At 43.8% G+C, this 21,742-nt stretch overlaps 2 protein-coding genes across 3 annotated transcripts in view; both read right to left on the bottom strand.

The window, feature by feature from the left end:
• Positions 1-8,019: 8,019 nt before the first annotated feature.
• On the bottom strand, positions 8,020-9,542 carry LOC116373861 (vicilin-like seed storage protein At2g18540). Its single transcript, XM_031822155.1, has 2 exons — positions 8,705-9,542; positions 8,020-8,278 (listed from the first exon to the last, which is right to left on the bottom strand). The coding sequence occupies exons 1-2, from the start codon at positions 9,021-9,023 to the stop codon at positions 8,160-8,162; spliced, it is 438 nt and encodes a 145-aa protein (XP_031678015.1). The 5' UTR covers positions 9,024-9,542; the 3' UTR covers positions 8,020-8,159.
• Positions 9,543-14,288: 4,746 nt separating this feature from the next.
• LOC116373858 (gastrula zinc finger protein XlCGF17.1-like) overlaps positions 14,289-21,742 on the bottom strand; it is a 39,989-nt gene continuing 32,535 nt past the window's right edge. Inside the window, exon 3 of one of the 2 annotated variants that reach the window (XM_031822152.1) lies at positions 14,289-15,506. In XM_031822152.1, the coding sequence (XP_031678012.1) occupies positions 14,572-15,506 (935 nt within the window). In that variant the 3' untranslated portion in view covers positions 14,289-14,571. The remainder of the gene's footprint in view (positions 15,507-21,742) is intronic. The other variant, XM_031822151.1, reaches the window with a different exon arrangement.

The raw sequence follows: 21,742 nt of genomic DNA on the forward strand, positions 1-21,742 counted from the left end.
CAGCTCCATTCAACCCCTTCCATCTCTTAACACCATCCAGTCCCACCCTTCAGCTCCATTCAACCCCTTCCATCTCTTAACACCATCCAGTCCCACCCTTCAGCTCCATTCAACCCCACCCATCTGTCTCTAAACACCATACAGTCCCACCCTTCAGCTCCATTCAACCCCTCCCATCTGTCTCTAAACACCATCCAGTCCCTTCAGCTCCATTCAACCCCTCCCATCTGTCTCTCAACACCATCCAGTCCCTTCAGCTCCATTCAACCCCTCCCATCTGTCTCTAAACACCATCCAGTCCCACCCTTCAGCTCCATTCAACCCCGCCCATCTGTCTCTAAACACCATCCAGTCCCACCCTTCAGCTCCATTCAACCCCTTCCATCTCTTAACACCATCCAGTCCCACCCTTCAGCTCCATTCAACCCCTCCCATCTGTCTCTAAACACCATCCAGTCCCTTCAGCTCCATTCAACCCCTCCCATCTGTCTCTAAACACCATCCAGTCCCTTCAGCTCCATTCAACCCCTCCCATCTGTCTCTAAACACCATCCAGTCCCACCCTTCAGCTCCATTCAACCCCGCCCATCTGTCTCTAAACACCATCCAGTCCCACCCTTCAGCTCCATTCAACCCCTTCCATCTCTTAACACCATCCAGTCCCACCCTTCAGCTCCATTCAACCCCTTCCATCTGTCTCTTAACACCATCCAGTCCCTTCAGCTCCATTCAACCCCTCCTATCTGTCTCTAAACACCATCCCAGTCCCACCCTTCAGCTCCATTCAACCCCTCCCATCTCCTAACACCATCCAGTCCCTTCAGCTCCATTCAACCCCTCCCATCTGTCTCTAAACACCATCCTGTCCCACCCTTCAGCTCCATTCAACCCCTCCCATCTGTCTCTAAACACCATCCAGTCCCTTCAGCTCCATTCAACCCCTCCCATCTGTCTCTAAACACCATCCAGTCCCTTCAGCTCCATTCAACCCCTCCTATCTGTCTCTAAACACCATCCAGTCCCACCCTTCAGCTCCATTCAACCCCTCCCATCTCCTAACACCATCCAGTCCCTTCAGCTCCATTCAACCCCTCCCATCTGTCTCTAAACACCATCCAGTCCCACCCTTCAGCTCCATTCAACCCCTTCCATCTCTTAACACCATCCAGTCCCACCCTTCAGCTCCATTCAACCCCTTCCATCTCTTAACACCATCCAGTCCCACCCTTCAGCTCCATTCAACCCCTTCCATCTCTTAACACCATCCAGCCCCTTCAGCTCCATTCAACCCCGCCCATCTGTCTCTAAACACCATCCAGTCCCTTCAGCTCCATTCAACCCCTCCTATCTGTCTCTAAACACCATCCAGTCCCACCCTTCAGCTCCATTCAACCCCTTCCATCTCTTAACACCATCCAGTCCCACCCTTCAGCTCCATTCAACCCCTTCCATCTGTCTCTAAACACCATCCTGTCCCACCCTTCAGCTCCATTCAACCCCTCCCATCTGTCTCTAAACACCATCCAGTCCCTTCAGCTCCATTCAACCCCTCCCATCTGTCTCTAAACACCATCCAGTCCCTTCAGCTCCATTCAACCCCGCCCATCTGTCTCTAAACACCATCCAGTCCCTTCAGCTCCATTCAACCCCTCCCATCTGTCTCTTAACACCATCCAGTCCCTTCAGCTCCATTCAACCCCTCCTATCTGTCTCTAAACACCATCCAGTCCCACCCTTCAGCTCCATTCAACCCCTTCCATCTGTCTCTTAACACCATCCAGTCCCTTCAGCTCCATTCAACCCCTCCCATCTGTCTCTAAACACCATCCAGTCCCACCCTTCAGCTCCATTCAACCCCTTCCATCTCTTAACACCATCCAGTCCCACCCTTCAGCTCCATTCAACCCCTTCCATCTGTCTCTTAACACCATCCAGCCCCTTCAGCTCCATTCAACCCCTCCCATCTCTTAACACCATCCAGTCCCACCCTTCAGCTCAATTAAACCCCTCCCATCTGTCTCTAAACACCATCCAGTCCCTTCAGCTCCATTCAACCCCTCCCATCTGTCTCTAAACACCATCCAGTCCCTTCAGCTCCATTCAACCCCTCCCATCTGTCTCTAAACACCATCCAGTCCCTTCAGCTCCATTCAACCCCTCCCATCTGTCTCTAAACACCATCCAGTCCCACCCTTCAGCTCCATTCAACCCCTTCCATCTCTTAACACCATCCAGCCCCTTCAGCTCCATTCAACCCCTCCCATCTCTTAACACCATCCAGTCCCACCCTTCAGCTCAATTAAACCCCTCCCATCTGTCTCTAAACACCATCCAGTCCCTTCAGCTCCATTCAACCCCTCCCATCTGTCTCTAAACACCATCCAGTCCCTTCAGCTCCATTCAACCCCTCCCATCTGTCTCTAAACACCATCCAGTCCCTTCAGCTCCATTCAACCCCTCCCATCTGTCTCTAAACACCATCCGGTCCCTTCAGCTCCATTCAACCCCTCCCATCTGTCTCTAAACACCATCCAGTCCCACCCTTCAGCTCCATTCAACCCCTCCCATCTGTCTCTAAACACCATCCAGTCCCACACTTCAGCTCCATTCAACCCCTCCCATCTGTATCTAAACACCATCCAGTCCCTTCAGCTCCATTCAACCCCTCCCATCTGTATCTAAACACCATCCAGTCCCTTCAGCTCCATTCAACCCCTCCCATCTGTCTCTAAACACCATCCAGTCCCACCCTTCAGCTCCATTCAACCCCTCCCATCTGTCTCTAAACACCATCCAGACCCTTCAGCTCCATTCAACCCCTTCCATCTCTTAACACCATCCAGTCCCACCCTTCAGCTCCATTCAACCCCTTCCATCTCTTAACACCATCCAGTCCCACCCTTCAGCTCCATTCAACCCCACCCATCTGTCTCTAAACACCATACAGTCCCACCCTTCAGCTCCATTCAACCCCTCCCATCTGTCTCTAAACACCATCCAGTCCCTTCAGCTCCATTCAACCCCTCCCATCTGTCTCTAAACACCATCCAGTCCCTTCAGCTCCATTCAACCCCTCCCATCTGTCTCTAAACACCATCCAGTCCCACCCTTCAGCTCCATTCAACCCCGCCCATCTGTCTCTAAACACCATCCAGTCCCACCCTTCAGCTCCATTCAACCCCTTCCATCTCTTAACACCATCCAGTCCCACCCTTCAGCTCCATTCAACCCCTCCCATCTGTCTCTAAACACCATACAGTCCCACCCTTCAGCTCCATTCAACCCCTCCCATCTGTCTCTAAACACCATCCAGTCCCTTCAGCTCCATTCAACCCCTCCCATCTGTCTCTAAACACCATCCAGTCCCTTCAGCTCCATTCAACCCCTCCCATCTGTCTCTAAACACCATCCAGTCCCACCCTTCAGCTCCATTCAACCCCGCCCATCTGTCTCTAAACACCATCCAGTCCCACCCTTCAGCTCCATTCAACCCCTTCCATCTCTTAACACCATCCAGTCCCACCCTTCAGCTCCATTCAACCCCTTCCATCTGTCTCTTAACACCATCCAGTCCCTTCAGCTCCATTCAACCCCTCCTATCTGTCTCTAAACACCATCCAGTCCCACCCTTCAGCTCCATTCAACCCCTCCCATCTCCTAACACCATCCAGTCCCTTCAGCTCCATTCAACCCCTCCCATCTGTCTCTAAACACCATCCTGTCCCACCCTTCAGCTCCATTCAACCCCTCCCATCTGTCTCTAAACACCATCCAGTCCCTTCAGCTCCATTCAACCCCTCTCATCTGTCTCTAAACACCATCCAGTCCCTTCAGCTCCATTCAACCCCTCCTATCTGTCTCTAAACACCATCCAGTCCCACCCTTCAGCTCCATTCAACCCCTCCCATCTCCTAACACCATCCAGTCCCTTCAGCTCCATTCAACCCCTCCCATCTGTCTCTAAACACCATCCAGTCCCACCCTTCAGCTCCATTCAACCCCTTCCATCTCTTAACACCATCCAGTCCCACCCTTCAGCTCCATTCAACCCCTTCCATCTCTTAACACCATCCAGTCCCACCCTTCAGCTCCATTCAACCCCTTCCATCTCTTAACACCATCCAGCCCCTTCAGCTCCATTCAACCCCGCCCATCTGTCTCTAAACACCATCCAGTCCCTTCAGCTCCATTCAACCCCTCCTATCTGTCTCTAAACACCATCCAGTCCCACCCTTCAGCTCCATTCAACCCCTTCCATCTCTTAACACCATCCAGTCCCACCCTTCAGCTCCATTCAACCCCTTCCATCTGTCTCTAAACACCATCCTGTCCCACCCTTCAGCTCCATTCAACCCCTCCCATCTGTCTCTAAACACCATCCAGTCCCTTCAGCTCCATTCAACCCCTCCCATCTGTCTCTAAACACCATCCAGTCCCTTCAGCTCCATTCAACCCCGCCCATCTGTCTCTAAACACCATCCAGTCCCTTCAGCTCCATTCAACCCCTCCCATCTGTCTCTTAACACCATCCAGTCCCTTCAGCTCCATTCAACCCCTCCTATCTGTCTCTAAACACCATCCAGTCCCACCCTTCAGCTCCATTCAACCCCTTCCATCTGTCTCTTAACACCATCCAGTCCCTTCAGCTCCATTCAACCCCTCCCATCTGTCTCTAAACACCATCCAGTCCCACCCTTCAGCTCCATTCAACCCCTTCCATCTCTTAACACCATCCAGTCCCACCCTTCAGCTCCATTCAACCCCTTCCATCTGTCTCTTAACACCATCCAGCCCCTTCAGCTCCATTCAACCCCTCCCATCTCTTAACACCATCCAGTCCCACCCTTCAGCTCAATTAAACCCCTCCCATCTGTCTCTAAACACCATCCAGTCCCTTCAGCTCCATTCAACCCCTCCCATCTGTCTCTAAACACCATCCAGTCCCTTCAGCTCCATTCAACCCCTCCCATCTGTCTCTAAACACCATCCAGTCCCTTCAGCTCCATTCAACCCCTCCCATCTGTCTCTAAACACCATCCAGTCCCACCCTTCAGCTCCATTCAACCCCTTCCATCTCTTAACACCATCCAGCCCCTTCAGCTCCATTCAACCCCTCCCATCTCTTAACACCATCCAGTCCCACCCTTCAGCTCAATTAAACCCCTCCCATCTGTCTCTAAACACCATCCAGTCCCTTCAGCTCCATTCAACCCCTCCCATCTGTCTCTAAACACCATCCAGTCCCTTCAGCTCCATTCAACCCCTCCCATCTGTCTCTAAACACCATCCAGTCCCTTCAGCTCCATTCAACCCCTCCCATCTGTCTCTAAACACCATCCGGTCCCTTCAGCTCCATTCAACCCCTCCCATCTGTCTCTAAACACCATCCAGTCCCACCCTTCAGCTCCATTCAACCCCTCCCATCTGTCTCTAAACACCATCCAGTCCCACACTTCAGCTCCATTCAACCCCTCCCATCTGTATCTAAACACCATCCAGTCCCTTCAGCTCCATTCAACCCCTCCCATCTGTCTCTAAACACCATCCAGTCCCACCCTTCAGCTCCATTCAACCCCTCCCATCTGTCTCTAAACGCCATCCAGTCCCACCCTTCAGCTCCATTCAACCCCTCCCATCTGTCTCTAAACACCATCCAGTCCCTTCAGCTCCATTCAACCCCTCCCATCTGTCTCTAAACACCATCCAGCTCCATTCAACCCCTTCCATCTCTTAACACCATCCAGTCCCACCCTTCAGCTCCATTCAACCCCTTCCATCTCTTAACACCATCCAGTCCACCTTCAGCTCCATTCAACCCCTTCCATCGTCTCTAACACCATCCAGTCCCTTCAGCTCCATTCAACCCCTCCCATCGTCTTAACACCATCCAGTCCCACCTTCAGCTCCATTAAACCCCTCCCATCTGTCTCTAAACACCATCCAGTCCCTTCAGTTCCATTCAACCCCTCCCATCTGTCTCTAAACACCATCCAGTCCCACTTCAGCTCCATTCAACCCCTCCCATCTGTCTCTAAACACCATCCAGTCCCTTCAGCTCCATTCAACCCCTCCCATCTGTCTCTAAACACCATCCAGTCCCACCCTTCAGCTCCATTCAACCCCTTCCATCTCTTAACACCATCCAGTCCCACCCTTCAACTCCATTCAACCCCTTCCATCTCTTAACACCATCCAGTCCCACCCTTCAGCTCCATTCAACCCCTTCCATCTCTTAACACCATCCAGCCCCTTCAGCTCCATTCAACCCCTCCCATCTCTTAACACCATCCAGTCCCACCCTTCAGCTCCATTAAACCCCTCCCATCTGTCTCTAAACACCATCCAGTCCCTTCAGCTCCATTCAACCCCTCCCATCTGTATCTAAACACCATCCAGTCCCTTCAGCTCCATTCAACCCCTCCCATCTGTCTCTAAACACCATCCAGTCCCACCCTTCAGCTCCATTCAACCCCTCCCATCTGTCTCTAAACACCATCCAGTCCCTTCAGCTCCATTCAACCCCTCCCATCTGTCTCTAAACACCATCCAGTCCCACCCTTCAGCTCCATTCAACCCCTCCCATCTGTCTCTAAACACCATCCAGACCCTTCAGCTCCATTCAACCCCTTCCATCTCTTAACACCATCCAGTCCCACCCTTCAGCTCCATTCAACCCCTTCCATCTCTTAACACCATCCAGTCCCACCCTTCAGCTCCATTCAACCCCTTCCATCTCTTAACACCATCCAGTCCCACCCTTCAGCTCCATTCAACCCCACCCATCTGTCTCTAAACACCATCCAGTCCCACCTTTCAGCTCCATTCAACCCCTCCCATCTGTCTCTAAACACCATCCAGTCCCTTCAGCTCCATTCAACCCCTTCCATCTGTCTCTAAACACCATCCAGTCCCACCTTTCAGCTCCATTCAACCCCTCCCATCTGTCTCAACACCATCCAGTCCCTTCAGCTCCATTCAACCCCACCCATCTGTCTCTAAACACCATCCAGTCCCTTCAACCCCTCCCATCTGTCTCTTAACACCATCCAGTCCCTTCAGTTCCATTCAACCCCTCCCATCTGTCTCTAAACACCATCCAGTCCCTTCAGCTCCATTCAACCCCTCCCATCTGTCTCTAAACACCATCCAGTCCCTTCAGCTCCATTCAACCACTCCCATCTGTCTCTAAACACCATCCAGTCCCATCCTTCAGCTCCATTCAACCCCTCCCATCTGTCTCTTAACACCATCCAGTCCCTTCAGCTCCATTCAACCCCTCCCATCTGTCTCTTAACATCCATATGGGATTTATATTTGCCATATATATTTTAACTGTGCTGAGCTTTCAATCCGGCGTCATTTTGCGTGTCAATTCATAAACCATGTGCCATGGAATCAGTACAATGAAAATCTCTTGCCAACTATTTTGAAATTTATTTGGCACAGCTGTCAGTTGTTTGGTCCTTAAATGGAACTGGTAAACATTTCTATTTATCACAATTTGGTCCTTAATGCAGGGCCGACAAGTTCCTGTTCTACAGTCTAGTAAAGATAAGGGGGTTGACTGGGACAGGCAATGTAACATCCATCATGTTTTATGGAAAAGATTTTTGTAAAACATGCACCTTACATCAGATCCTCTTGAAACTTTCCCTCTAAAGCTGACTTTCATCAAGGTTTTATATGGTCTATTGGTTTCTCTCTAAAACAACTTACATCAAGGTTTTACATGTCAATTAACAGAACTGTCTACTGTGGTGGAAATATACCAGTCTATCTTCCTGTCAACAAACAGAACTCTGCTGGTTGTCCTGGTAACAGATACCAGTGGGCAGATCTATTGTATTTGTTCAAACTAAACTACAGCACTTACTTTGATGTGTCAAATCTGATCCTTTCTTCTCTTCTCCTCCTCTCACAGTTCCACTCAGCCCCGTTGTTTTCCTGCAGTCCACCAGCAGCACAGACAACCTCTTCATACCCAGCAGTAAGGTGCTACCGGAAGAGGCATGACACGGGGACTCCGGGAGGGAGGAAGGGCTAGCGTTGTCCTAGTAACCACAAAGAGTGGACACATATCATTATGGATGCTGATGTCACTGTTGTCATAAACTGCTTTACAGAAACACAGCCCAGACCCAGATAGAGCAAGCTGTATGCTAGACCAGACCAAGCTGTACCATCTGGTGTTCTGATCTGGAGAGACTCTTCTCTGCCTCGTCAGCATCAGGATGTTGTTGAGGCTCCCCAGAGGATCCAGGATCGTCATGTCTCTCTCCTGTGTGAATGACAACATCAAACAGACAGTCAACCTATGATCTTCTATTGCGATCATAGGGTCTTACCAGAGCCATTAATATGTCTATAAAGGGCCTAAATTTATGCCTTTAAAAAAAATTCTGTTTGTGATGCAAATGTAAAAGGGTCGTTCCATGAAATGGGTGGCTTTTACATCCCTTTGATATTTTATGTAGAAATGATGCACCAGAATTGGATTGTAGAATCCTGTTATACAAGATGAAGTGAGCTTTAATATAGACCACATGGAGAATAAAATACATCTCATTTAAAAAATATATATATGTACCAATGGCAGTACTGAACAACATATTCAAGTGTAGAACTTCAGTAGAATCCCCCATTTAAAACCACATTAGTTCAGCAATTGCATCGTTTGTGCCCCTGTTTTTAAGACAGTACTCACGGATGGAAATCGGATATTCTGACTCCTCCTCCTTTTTCACTCCTAAAACATCTTCCTCCTCTTTTACTCCAAAAGGTTCTTCCTCTTCTTTCGCTACATTCTCTTTCTTCAATGTTACGGCATCTTCTTCCTTTTTGATTCTGAAAGCTTCTTCCTCTTCTTTTACTATATTCTCCTTCTTCAATGTTACGGGATCTTCATCATTTTTGATTCTGAAAGCTTCTACCTCCTCATTTTCCACTCTGACAACCTCTTTCCCATCTTCCTCTTTCCCTGTAATATCATCCTCTTGTTTCAATGTGATAGCCTCCTCTTCCATTCTGAAAGCTTCTTCCTCTCCTTTCACCAGATCTTTCTCCGTCTAGTTTCGTGACCTCATGCTCCGGGCGATTAGCCGTGTGCAGTGTCAAGTTAACACATTCGCTAATTTAAGAAGCAAACTACGTTTAAATTAACAAGTAGATGCGTAAACAGAATTGTGTTCTAAACACTAAGAATAATATACACAAGATTAGTCTAAAGAGCTTAAATGCTCCGGATCTATGTTCGCTAGCAAACCACCGCATTGGTTGAAACGGAAGCCCTTTGTCTCTGTTGAAGAAGCCTCCTGTTCCGTCCACTAGATTATACGTCACGCAAGAAGCATCACCTGAAAAACTCACATCGCCATCTGCTGACTGGAGTGAGCAACACAGATCGGAACAAAAATAAAGCAATGTCAAAAGAAGTCATTTAAAAACAACCAGATGTTATGTTCTCTTACTTCTTACAGCCAATACTTTCCTCCAGGGCTGACCTGCCCATTAGGCAGGATTAGGTGACAGGTTGAAGAGGGTGGCATATTCAGAGCTAAATGGACCAAGGTGTGTAGAGCACATGCCCCTTTACCCTTCCAGTCTCTAAAGTGCCCTGGTATAATTTGTATTCATTTTTTGTTATAGTTATTCTGAACTCTCTGCCTGAAAATTGTCGTTAAATTTGCCTATGTGATTTGTATTTCCCTTCAACTTTTTGAAGATTAAACAGCCAGGAAATGCCCCTGTCTGAGTGCAGTCTACCACTATGTGTAGCTGTTAGCGATGATGCTAATGACAACCATCTTCTGGTTGATGAAAAAGCTTTCCCACAAACCTTGTCAATTAAATGTTAACTACAAAGTAGTCTATGCCTCCCTGGCAGAATGATATCATGATTATTAGCATCAATCCAGTTGTGATTTGTTCAGCAGACTCTGCAATCACATGTGTGCTACAGAGACACCACTTACGAAGCAAGGCTCTTGCTGGTGCCACTTGAATTAAAGGGTATCTACACACAAAAATGAAAATTTCTTAGATTTTTCTCAGACTTCAAAAGTGGTCTCCTGATGTGGTTTAAGTATTGTTGTGAACTTAGAACATCCAATGTTGTTGTTAACCAGAAAATCAGGGACATGTCAGAAACCTGGAAAAATGAAAAGGAGAAAATGGAATTAGGTTAAAAAAATTGTGGTTAACCTCAAATATGCTAATTGATTAAAAAAATCCAAGTAAAATGTAATACATAAAAAGGTTTAATCTTTGTAAATTATATCATAAATAGGACTGGTGGAGTTGTCACACATAACAACAATATATGGAAATGTCTGCACTACCCAAAATTACAACCAACTAATTGCAGCATTACCACAAAAATGGTGGAAAGGGGAAAAAGTAAGAAACTTGTCTGTCAGTCCTGCATTAAAGACCAACATTGGTTAAAGAAAATTATGAATGACGCAAGATTCAAAACCTGGAATTTTTCAATTTGAATTATTATACAAAATTCTTGCAACCAATACAATGTTCTATATATGGGGGATACAATGAACCACTGCAGATTTAGCTGTGAAGAGACAGAATCATTAGATCATTTGTTTTAGTTCTGTCCATATGTAGCTTGTTTTTGGTCGCATGTCAAGGAATGGCAACATTTACCTGGAGCTAACTCTGCAGACAGCACTACTGGGGGATTTGAAAAGTCATAGACGATTGATCAATAATATAATAATACTTTTAGCAAACATGTTTTTTATTTATTTACTATCTGCAGCAACTATGAGAATATAAAGGTCAAGAACTTTTGTGAAACAGCACACTTAAAAATATATGGCAAATAGAAATCAAACAGGGTGGTCTTCAGAGATAGATGGGAGAGGTTTAGGGTAACTGAAGGATAGGACTGGATGGTCTTCAGAGATAGATGGGAGAGGTTTAGGGTAACTGAAGGATAGGACTGGATGGTCTTCAGAGATAGATGGGAGAGGTTTAGGGTAACTGAAGGATAGGACTGGATGGTCTTCAGAGATAGATGGGAGAGGTTTAGGGTAACTGAAGAATAGGACTGGATGGTCTTCAGAGATAGATGGGAGAGGTTTAGGGCAACTGAAGGATAGGACTGGATGGTCTTCAGAGATAGATGGGAGAGGTTTAGGGTAACTGAAGGATAGGACTGGATGGTCTTCAGAGATAGATGGGAGAGGTTTAGGGTAACTGAAGGATAGGACTGGATGGTCTTCAGAGATAGATGGGAGAGGTTTAGGGTAACTGAATAATAGGACTGGATGGTCTTCAGAGATAGATGGGAGAGGTTTAGGGTAACTGAAGGATAGGACTGGATGGTCTTCAGAGATAGATGGGAGAGGTTTAGGGTAACTGAAGGATAGGACTGAATGGTCTTCAGAGATAGATGGGAGAGGTTTAGGGTAACTGAAGGATAGGACTGGATGGTCTTCAGAGATAGATGGGAGAGGTTTAGGGTAACTGAAGAATAGGACTGGATGGTCTTCAGAGATAGATGGGAGAGGTTTAGGGCAACTGAAGGATAGGACTGGATGGTCTTCAGAGATAGATGGGAGAGGTTTAGGGTAACTGAATAATAGGACTGGATGGTCTTCAGAGATAGATGGGAGAGGTTTAGGGTAACTGAAGGATAGGACTGGATGGTCTTCAGAGATAGATGGGAGAGGTTTAGGGTAACTGAAGGATAGGATTAAAAACAAACTAAATATAACTATTGTATAATACACTGTGTCTGTAAAATGTACATAGTATGTATAAGCTGGACTTAGAAGCCAAATAGTTGTTGTGCATTATTTTCCTACAATCAGGGAAGGGGTGGTAGGGTTACTGGAAAACAAAGGAAAATATATCTTTATCACATCAAATCAAATCAAATGTATTTATATAGCCCTTCGTACATCAGCTGATATCTCAAAGTGCTGTACAGAAACCCAGCCTAAAACCCCAAACAGCAAGCAATGCAGGTGTAGAAGCACGGTGGAAAAACTCCCTAGAAAGGCCATACACATACAGTGCCTTTACAGTGCCTTTGGAAAGTATTCCGTTTTTTTTTAGAAGTTATTACAAATGTATGATAGGGTGAAAGTTGTTGTTCATTAGTTTCCTCCAATTAGGGAAGGGGTGATAGGGTTAGTGGAAAACAAAGGAAAATATATGTTTATACATATAGTGCCTTTAGAAAGTATTACAAATGTATATGTATTTTTAAACAGAAATAACTTATTTACATAAGTATTCAGACCCTTTGCTATGAGAATCGAAATTGAGCTCAGGTGCATCTTGTTTCCATTGATCATCCTTGAGATGTTTCTACAACTTGATTGGAGTCCACCTGTGGTAAATTAAATTGATTGGACATGATTTGGAAAGACACACACCTGTCTATATAAGGTCCCACAGTTTGCAGCGCAAGTCAGAACAAAAATGTAATGACTTCTTATGACATTGTTTGCCAGACTGAACATTGTAAATCATATTTTTCCAAACTGCGTTACCCCCTCTAGTCAGCAGATGGCGATATGAGTTTTCCAGGTGATGCTTCTTGCGTGACGTATAATCTAGTGGACGTGACAGGAGGACTTCTTCAACAGCGACAAAAGGCTTCTGATTGAAACACGTTGTGCTTTGCGAGCAAACCTAAAACCAAAACATTGAAGCTCTTTAGACCAATCTTGTGTATTTTACTCTTAGGTAAACAGAATTATGTTCAAAACGCTATCTACTGGTTCATTTAAACGTAATTTGCTTGTTAAATTAGCAAATGTGTTACATTGATACTGTGTAACAGTATGTATAACTTAAATTTGTCCCCTCGCCCATACCCGGGCGCGAACCAGAGACCCTCTGCACGCATCAACATCAGTCACCAACGAAACATCGTTACCCATCGCTCCACAAAACCACTACTTCGAGGTGTCAGAGCAAGTGACGTCACCAATTGAAACGCTACTTAGCGCTAAATAATACTTTTAAATAAATTGGATTCTGAAGAATATTAAGAACCAGAACAGTATTTGGAATGTCTTGCCCTTAGTATTATTTGACTCTGTTAGTGGTTTAGAATTTTTGCTTTGATGTAATTTTGATGTTGATAAAATCCTAGTAAAATTAGCTAAATTCCATAAGCAGGCGATTTTAGCTTGGATGTTAGCGTATAAACACAGTTTTCACCTCACAGATACTTTCTATGGAACAACTAAGATATACTATTTTTTTCGTAACTGGTTTGAGAATAACTGGCTACTGATCAACCTAACCACAAATATTAGCATCTTAGCTCTTATTGCAGGACTTTGACTGTGGTACATCACCTCCCCAGTCAACCTATTGTGTGTATTGAACATTCATATTGGACAGCCTTACCTATAGAGTAGCACCACCACCCATCAGCCCATTCTCTTCTTGATGTCAAAGCTGCAGTGTATTGTTGCTATAGGAGTTTATGATTAATAATCCTATTTCAAGACACACTAAGATGTCACCATACTATTCATTTAAAGCCCCTCTGTCAGATATAAATCATCAGAGTGGGAAACCAACTGACATGGAAACAATGGAGCAAATGTATCACTATCAGAGGGGTGTATTATGACATCATATAGAACTACTCAGACATTCCAAATATCACTTGATTATCAGAGGGGTGAATTATGACATCATATAGAACTACTCCAGACATTCCAAATCAGGCTTCATCCATATCATGAAGGTGGATATTGATCCAACCATTTCAAAAGTAATGACCGGGCTGACGGAAACAGGATATGCCTGTACACTTTTATAAATGCCGACAGACTATTTGTTACTCCGTTTGACAATTTGTTTGTATATTTGTGTCAGTAAAAATGTCTAAGCGAGAAATGGCTGTGGAAACTCCTTAATGATAACAACCACATCTTAGTTAATAACTTGGAGTCACATGACATGTTGTGTGGTCCTCCCACTAGGACAGTTTCACAAGGTTAGTCACATACTCAGTTATGTGGACACACAAACAATTAACATTTTCCATTACAGAGTCTGAACATTTTCATTTCATTAAATCATCAGTGGGCTACAATGTAGATGTCAACAATGGAACTAATGCATCACATCCAAATATCACTTGATTATCTGTAGTGCTGGAGGAATGACACACCCAGATAAACACACAAAGAGTTTTAAAAAAAGGACAGTTTAAAAGAAGGAACCTGATCTCCTTTATATTCAAACTGACATACTCCATATTCAATTCATGTTTTCTAATAAAAACAAACAAATATATGTTTGAGTATACCCTGTACCATTTAATTTCATCTGGTAAAGACAGGTAAACACATTGTCAGTCAACAATATAAGACAACGGGAGCACTGTGTATGTTCTCTGATGAATTTTAAGTCAATGTGATGTGAAATATCAACATACACGCTAAGAGAAGTAATTTCTCTCTCCTGTGTGGATTCTCTAATGATGTTTTAATGACTGTTATGAGTAATACGTTTTCCCACAGTCTGAGCTTTTCTAAGCCTTCTCCTCTGTGTGCAGTCTAATGTGTTCTTTCAGGCTTCCTAAATGGGCAAATGGTTTGCACCCTGGGAGGAGTGGTAAGGCTTCTGCCCTGTGTGTATTCTCTCATGCCGTTTCAGCTCCCCCGACTGGTTGAAACACTTTCCACACTGGGAGCAGTGGTAAGGCTTCTCTCCCGTGTGTATTCTCTCGTGTTGTTTCAGCTGCCCCGACTGGTTGAAACACTTCCCACATTGGGAGCAGTGGTAAGGCTTCTCTCCCTTGTGTATTCTCTCATGCCGTTTCAGGTCCCCCGAATGGATGAAACACTTTCCACATTGGGAGCAGTGGTAAGGCTTCTCTCCCGTGTGTATTCTCTCGTGTTGTTTCAGCTGCCCCGACTGGTTGAAACACTTTCCACATTGGGAGCAGTGGTAAGGCTTCTCTCCCGTGTGTATTCTCTCATGCCGTTTCAGCTCCCCCGACTGGTTGAAACACTTTCCACATTGGGAGCAGTGATAAGGCTTCTCTCCCGTGTGTATTCTCTCGTGTTGTTTCAGCTTCCCCGACTGGTTGAAACACTGTCCACATTGGGAGCAGTGGTAAGGCTTCTCTCCCGTGTGTATTCTCTTATGCCGTTTCAGCTCCCCCGACCGGTTGAAACACTTTCCACATTGGGAGCAGTGGTACGGCTTCTCTCCTGTGTGTATTCTCTCGTGTAGTTTCAGCTCCCCCGACTGGTTGAAACACTTTCCACATTGGGAGCAGTGGTAAGGCTTCTCTCCCGTGTGTATTCTCTCGTGCCGTTTCAGCTCCCATGAATGGTTGAAACACTTTCCACATTGGGAGCAGTGGTAAGGCTTGTCCCCTGTGTGCATTTTCTCATGTTGTTTCAGGTCCCATAACCGGTTACAACTCTTTCCACAGTGGGAGCAGTGGTGTCGTCTTGCTAGTTTGGACGTCCCTGGCTCTGGTACCTCCGAGTCTGGCCTTTCTCCTGCCAAAGACAGTTTTATTTTTAAATAGAGACCCGAATGAAACCACATGATAAAACAACCTTGCTACGAGGGTAAATCCTAAATCAGATCTCTCAATAACCCGAGGCCAGTTTTAACAATCTTAGTGTGATTTTAAAACAAATGTAGTGCTTCCTGGTAATTACTGATATGTTTACATTACTTATTTTATTCATCCTGTTTTACAAGTCAGAACACAAAAACCTGGACAGTTCTAGGACACTGAAGACGCAGACGTAGCTGGATTCCAATTGAACAGGTGGTTCTAAATATATAACATTCATAGCTGTATGATACAGAATGTGACCTACACACTTCCTTAAACATAAAATAACTAAAGAAGTAATTTTGTGTGGAAGTCCAAAACTTGTTTTTCACGTCGAAGATACAAATCAGTAACATCTCCCCGTTGTTGAAAGGGTTCAACACATTGCTGTTTAATTGGACCAATTTCTTATTTAGACATTCACAGATTTTCAACATTTTGATTATCGCTGATGTCATATTTTGGGTAAATGTTCCTAAAACTGATAGTAACAACAAAAAACTAAAATATAAACGCAACATTTAAAGTGTTGTATGTTTCATGAGCATCACTGTTAGTCAACATTTATTCTTTGCCAAGATAATCCATCCACCTGACAGTGTGGCATATCAAGAAGCTGATTGAACAGCTTGGTTATTACACAGGTGCACCATGTACTGGGGATAATAAAAGGCAACTCGAAAATGTGCAGTTTGTTCACACAACAATGCCACAGGTCTCTGAGGGAGCGGGCAATTGGCATGCTGACTGCAGGAATGTCCACTGGAGCTGTTGTCAGGGAATTTAATGTACAGTACCAGTCAAAAGGTTGGACTCACCTTCTCATTCAAGGGTTTTTCTTTATTTTGACTATTTTCTACATAGTAGAATAATAGAGAAGACATCAAAATGATTAAAAAACACATGGAATCATGTAGTAATCACAAGTGTTAAATCAAAATATATATTTTATTCTTCAAAAGTTGCCACCCTTGCTTTCTCTCAAACAGCTTCACCTGGAATCCTTTTCCAACAGTCTTTTAGGCACTCCCACATATGCTGAGAACTTGTAGGCCGCTTTCCCTTCACCTCTGCGATCCAACTCATCCCAAACCATCTTGATTTGGTTGAGGTCGGGGGATTGTGTAGGCCAGGTCATCTGATGCAGCAGTCCATCACTCTCCTTCTTGGTCAAATAGCTCTTACACAGCCTGGAGGTATGTTGGGTCATTGTCCTGTTGAAAAACAAATGACAGTGGGACTAAGCCCAAACCAGATGGGATGGCATATAGCTGTAGAATGCTGTGGAAGCCATGCTGGTTAAGTGTGACTTGAATAAATAAATCAATGACATTGTTAACAGCAAAGCACCCCATCACATCTCCTCCTCCATGCTTCACGGTGGGAACCACACATGCGGAGATAATCTGTTCATCTACTCCTCGTCTCACAAAGACATGACGTTCGGATCCAAAAATCTCAAATTTGGACTGATCAGACCCAAGGACAGATATCCACCGGTCTAATGTCCATTGCTCGTGTTTCTTGGCCCAAGCAAGTCTTCTTCTTATTGGTGTCCTTTAGTAGTGGTTTCCTTGCAGCAATTCGACCATGAATGCCTGATTCACGCAGTCTCCTCTGAACCGATGATGTTGAGATGTGTCTGTTACTTGAACTTTGTGAAGCATTTATTTGGGCTGCAATTTCTAAGGCTGGTAACTCTAATGAACTTATGCATCAGAAGTAACTCTGGATCTTCCATTATTGTGGTGGTCCTTAAAGTAATGATGGACTGTTGTTTTCTTTGCTTATTTGAGCTGTTCTTGACATAATATGGACTTCGTCTTTTACCCAATAGGGCTATCTTCTGTATACCACCCCTACCTTGTCACAACACAACTGATTGGTTCAAACACACTAACACCTGTTATGGCTAGGGATTCCGCTAGCGGAACATTTAGACAACATCCGGTGAAATTGAAGAGTGCAAAATATTTTTATTTTATTAGAAATATATAACTTTCATGCATTCACAAGTGCAATACCACAAATTAAAGCTTAAGACTCCATAATGTTTCATCATTAGATGCTACAGTCCTCCTTTAAGACTCCATAATGTTTCATCATTAGATGCTACAGTCCTCCTTTAAGACTCCATAATGTTTCATCATTAGATGCTACAGTCCTCCTTTAAGACTCCATAATGTTTCATCATTAGGTGCTACAGTCCTCCTTTAAGACTCCATAATGTTTCATCATTAGATGCTACAGTCCTCCTTTAATACTCCATCATGTTTAGAATGTGTCTGGAAGCGCTACTCTATCTATTCTACTCTCATCCTTTCGGTTTTAATAATATTTTAAAATAATAATGTTATAATAGGTAATAACTAACTTTAATAACTAGGGTTAATACCTGCCTGGCGCACCAACAAAATATTTCTTTAGCCCCCTCTAACAATACCGCTACAGAATTAGCATAGCAGGCCATGTAACTTAACCTGTAGTGACACCCAGCCCGTGAACGTTATCATCATCTGACACTAATTAGCATAACGCAACGGACATAAATCTTCCTAGAAAATCTTCCTATTCATGAAAATCACAAGTGAAATATATTGGAACACAGCTTAGCCTTTTGTTAATCACCCTGTCATCTCAGATTTTCAAAATATGCTTTACAGCCAACGCTAGACAAGCATCTGTGTAAGTTTATCATAGCCTAGCATAGCATTATGCCTTGCTAGCAGCAGGCAAACTTGTCACGGAAATCAGAAAAGCAATCAAATTAAATCGTTTACCTTTGATGAACATTCAAATGTTTTCACTCACGAGCCAGGTAGACAGCCAAAGTTCATTTTTTCCCAAAATATTATTTTTGTAGGCGAAATAGCTGTTTGTTCTTCACGTTTGGCTGAGAAATCGCCCGGAAATTGCGGTCACAACGCCAAAAAATATTCCAAATTAGCTCCATAATATCGACAAAAACATGGCAAACGTTGTTTAGAATCAATCCTCAAGGTGTTTTTCTAATATCGTAAGTGGTCAGTTTTGGAAACGTTAGAGTGTTTTCTATCCAAAGCTGTCAATTATATGCATATTCTAGCATCTTTTCCTGTCAAAATATCCCGTTTAAAACGGGGACGTTTTTTTCTCCAAAAATGAAAATACTGCCCCCTAATACCAAGAGGTTTTAAGGTAATCAGAAATATTTAGGACTAACTTATTCCTTGACACCCATTCTGAAACTAACTGCAGCTCTATGTTAAGTATTGCAGTCATTTCAGTCGCTGTTTTTGTCAGCAACAGACTATGATCGATAATGTCAAATGCCGCACTGAAGTCAAACAAAACAGCCCCAACAATATTTTTATCATCAATTTCTCTCAGCCAATCAGTCATTTGCAAGTGCTGTGCTTGTTGAATGAACTTCCCTATAAGCTAAAAGTCTATATTTGTTTACTGTAAAATAGCATTGTATCTGGTCAAATATTTTTCAGTTTAGTCAAATGATTCCTCAATTTGCAATAGGTTTGCCAATCAGTTATTCAGCCAGACCTATTTGCCATCTCTTTTCCCTCCCTCTTTATCATACCATTTTTTAATTACTCATCAATTCACATGGATTTAACAGTTTTTACAAGGGCAATTTCTGGTTGCTCATCATTACACACCACAGACCAACAAATATTATTTACATCAATAACATAGGAATCACTACAAAAAAATGTATGACCTCTTATACACAATATTAGTCCCAGCCTTTGGAACGGTGGTTTTCCTAGACATGGCTACTATATTGTGATCACTACATCTGATGGATCTGGATACTGCTTTAAAACCCATTTCTGCAGCATTAGTAAAGATATGATCAAACCATGTTGATGATTTCATTCCTCTACTGTTTGTAACTACCCTGGTAGGTTGATTGATAACCTGAACAAGGTTGCCGGCACTGGTTACAGTTTGAAGCTTTTGCTTGAGTAGGCAGCCTGATCACAGCTTTCCTCCAGTAGTAGTTAATTAATTACCAAAGTCTTGAGTTTAGTTTGCCTGTTCTACAGTCTTGTAAAGATAGGGGTGTTGACTGGGACAGGCAATGTAACATCCATAATGTTTTAAGGAAAAGTTTTTGTAAAACAAGCACCTTACATTGGATCATTGAAACTTTCTCTCTAAAGCTAACTTTCATCAAGGTTTTATATGGTCAATTGGTTTCTCTCTTTTCATTGGCAGAATCGTTTTCAGTGTTATGATATTCATAACATCCATTTCCACCAGTCTATCTTCCCGTCAACTAACAGAACTCTGCTGGTTGTCCTGGTAACAGATACCAGTGGGCAGATCTATTGTATTTGTTCCAACTAAACTACAGCACTTACTTTGATGAGTCAAATCTGATCCTTTCTTCTCTTCTCCTCCTCTCACAGTTCCACTCAGCCCCGTTGTTTTCCTGCAGTCCACCAGCTGCACAGACAACCTCTTCATACCCAGCAGTAAGGTGCTACCGGAAGAGGCACGATACAGGGACTCCGGGAGGGAGGAAGGGCTAGTGTTGTCCTGGTAACCATAAAGAGGGGACACAGACGCACATCATTATGGATGCTGATGTCACTGTTGTCATAAAGTGCTTTACAGAAACCCAGCCCCCAAGCAAGAGAAAGCTGTTTGCTAGTCCAGACCAAGCTGTACCATCTGGTGTTCTGATCTGGAGAGACTCTTCTCTGCCTCGTCAGCATCAGGATGTTGTTGAAGCTCCCCAGAGGATCCACCATAGTCATGTCTCTCTCCTGTGTTAATGAGAACATCAAAATGAGTAGTAAACTTATAACCGTCTAATAAAATCATAGGGTCTTACAAGAGGCATGAATATGTCCCTTTGATATTTTAAGTAGAGATTATGCTTCAATATTGAAATTTAAAAGCCTGTTATACTAGATGAGGGGAACTTTAATGTAGACCACATGGAGAATTCAATACATTGAATTGAAAAGTCCCTCAAATATATGAACCAATGGCAGATTGACCTTTTAACAATTTATATAGAACTGAACAACATATTCAAGTGTAGAACTTCAGTAGAATGCCACTTTAAAACCACACATTAGTTCAACAACGACATAGTTTGTGTCCCTGTTGAAGACAGTACTCACTGGTGTTAATCTGATATTCTGTCTCTTCCTCTTTCACTCCCAAAATGTCTTCCTTCTTCACCTTTATTGAGATAGCATCCTCTTCCTCTATAAACGGTTCTTTCTCTTCTTTCACTATAACAGCCTCCTCTTCCTCCTTTTTCATTCTGAAATGTTCTTTCACTATAACAGCATCTTCTTCCTTCACTATAACAGCCTCCTCTTCCTCCTTTTTCATTCTGAAATGTTCTTTCACTATAACAGCATCTTCTTCCTTCACTATAACAGCCTTCTCTTCCTCCCTTTTCATTCTAAAAGCTTCTTTCTCTTCTTTCACTGTAACCTCATCCTCTTCTTCAATGTTCATTGCCAGAGCTTCTTTCTCCAAACAGCAGACCTCCTCTTCTATAGCAGGGGATGAGTACTTTAACGAACTCATGGTCAGGGATGTTAGCTAGCTAATTAGCATTAGCGACTAGCCTAGTGCTAGGCTCAGCATCCAGCTTTAACAAGTTTGCAAATTAGGTTACAGTTAACCAGTTAATACGTCAACAGAACTGTGTTTAAAACACGGAGATTAGATAATGTACATTAAGATGGTCTAAAGCGTCAATCTTTCACTTTTATGTTGGCTAGCAAGCTACCGAGGTGGTTGAAAGAGTAGCCGCGTTGTTGTTCCTGAAGAAGCGTCCCGTCCAGTCCATTATACGTCACACAAGAAGAATCACCCGAAAGACGCTCCTCGCCATCTGCTGGCTGGAGTGGGTAACGCAGTTTGGACACAATAGTTACTCCACTTTTTGTATTGGAAAAAACGTCATAATAATTTAACAATGAGCAGATATATTTTCTCTGGTGTTCATCTGATATTCTGTCTCCTCCTCTTTCACTCCCAAAACGTCTTCCTCCTCCACCTTTATTGAGATAGCATCCTCTTCCTCTCTAAACGGTTCTTTCTCTTCCTTTACTATAACAGCCTCCTCTTCCTCCTTTTTCATTCTGAAAGATGCTTTCTCCATACAGCCGACCCCCTCTTCATTAGCAAGGGAGGAGTAGTTTA

The sequence above is a fragment of the Oncorhynchus kisutch genome, unplaced genomic scaffold (assembly GCF_002021735.2).
Source record: "Oncorhynchus kisutch isolate 150728-3 unplaced genomic scaffold, Okis_V2 scaffold4077, whole genome shotgun sequence".
Lineage (NCBI taxonomy): Eukaryota > Metazoa > Chordata > Actinopteri > Salmoniformes > Salmonidae > Oncorhynchus > Oncorhynchus kisutch.

What these genes read in the sequence shown, in the direction of transcription:
- LOC116373861 (XM_031822155.1), bottom strand. Translation starts at nt 9,023, where the DNA reads ATGGAAGAGGAGGCTATCACATTGAAACAAGAGGATGATATTACAGGG. An exon ending in AGAATATCCGATTTCCATCC is followed by an intron (nt 8,279 to 8,704) that starts GTGAGTACTGTC and finishes TCATTCACACAG; the next exon opens with GAGAGAGACATGACGATCCT.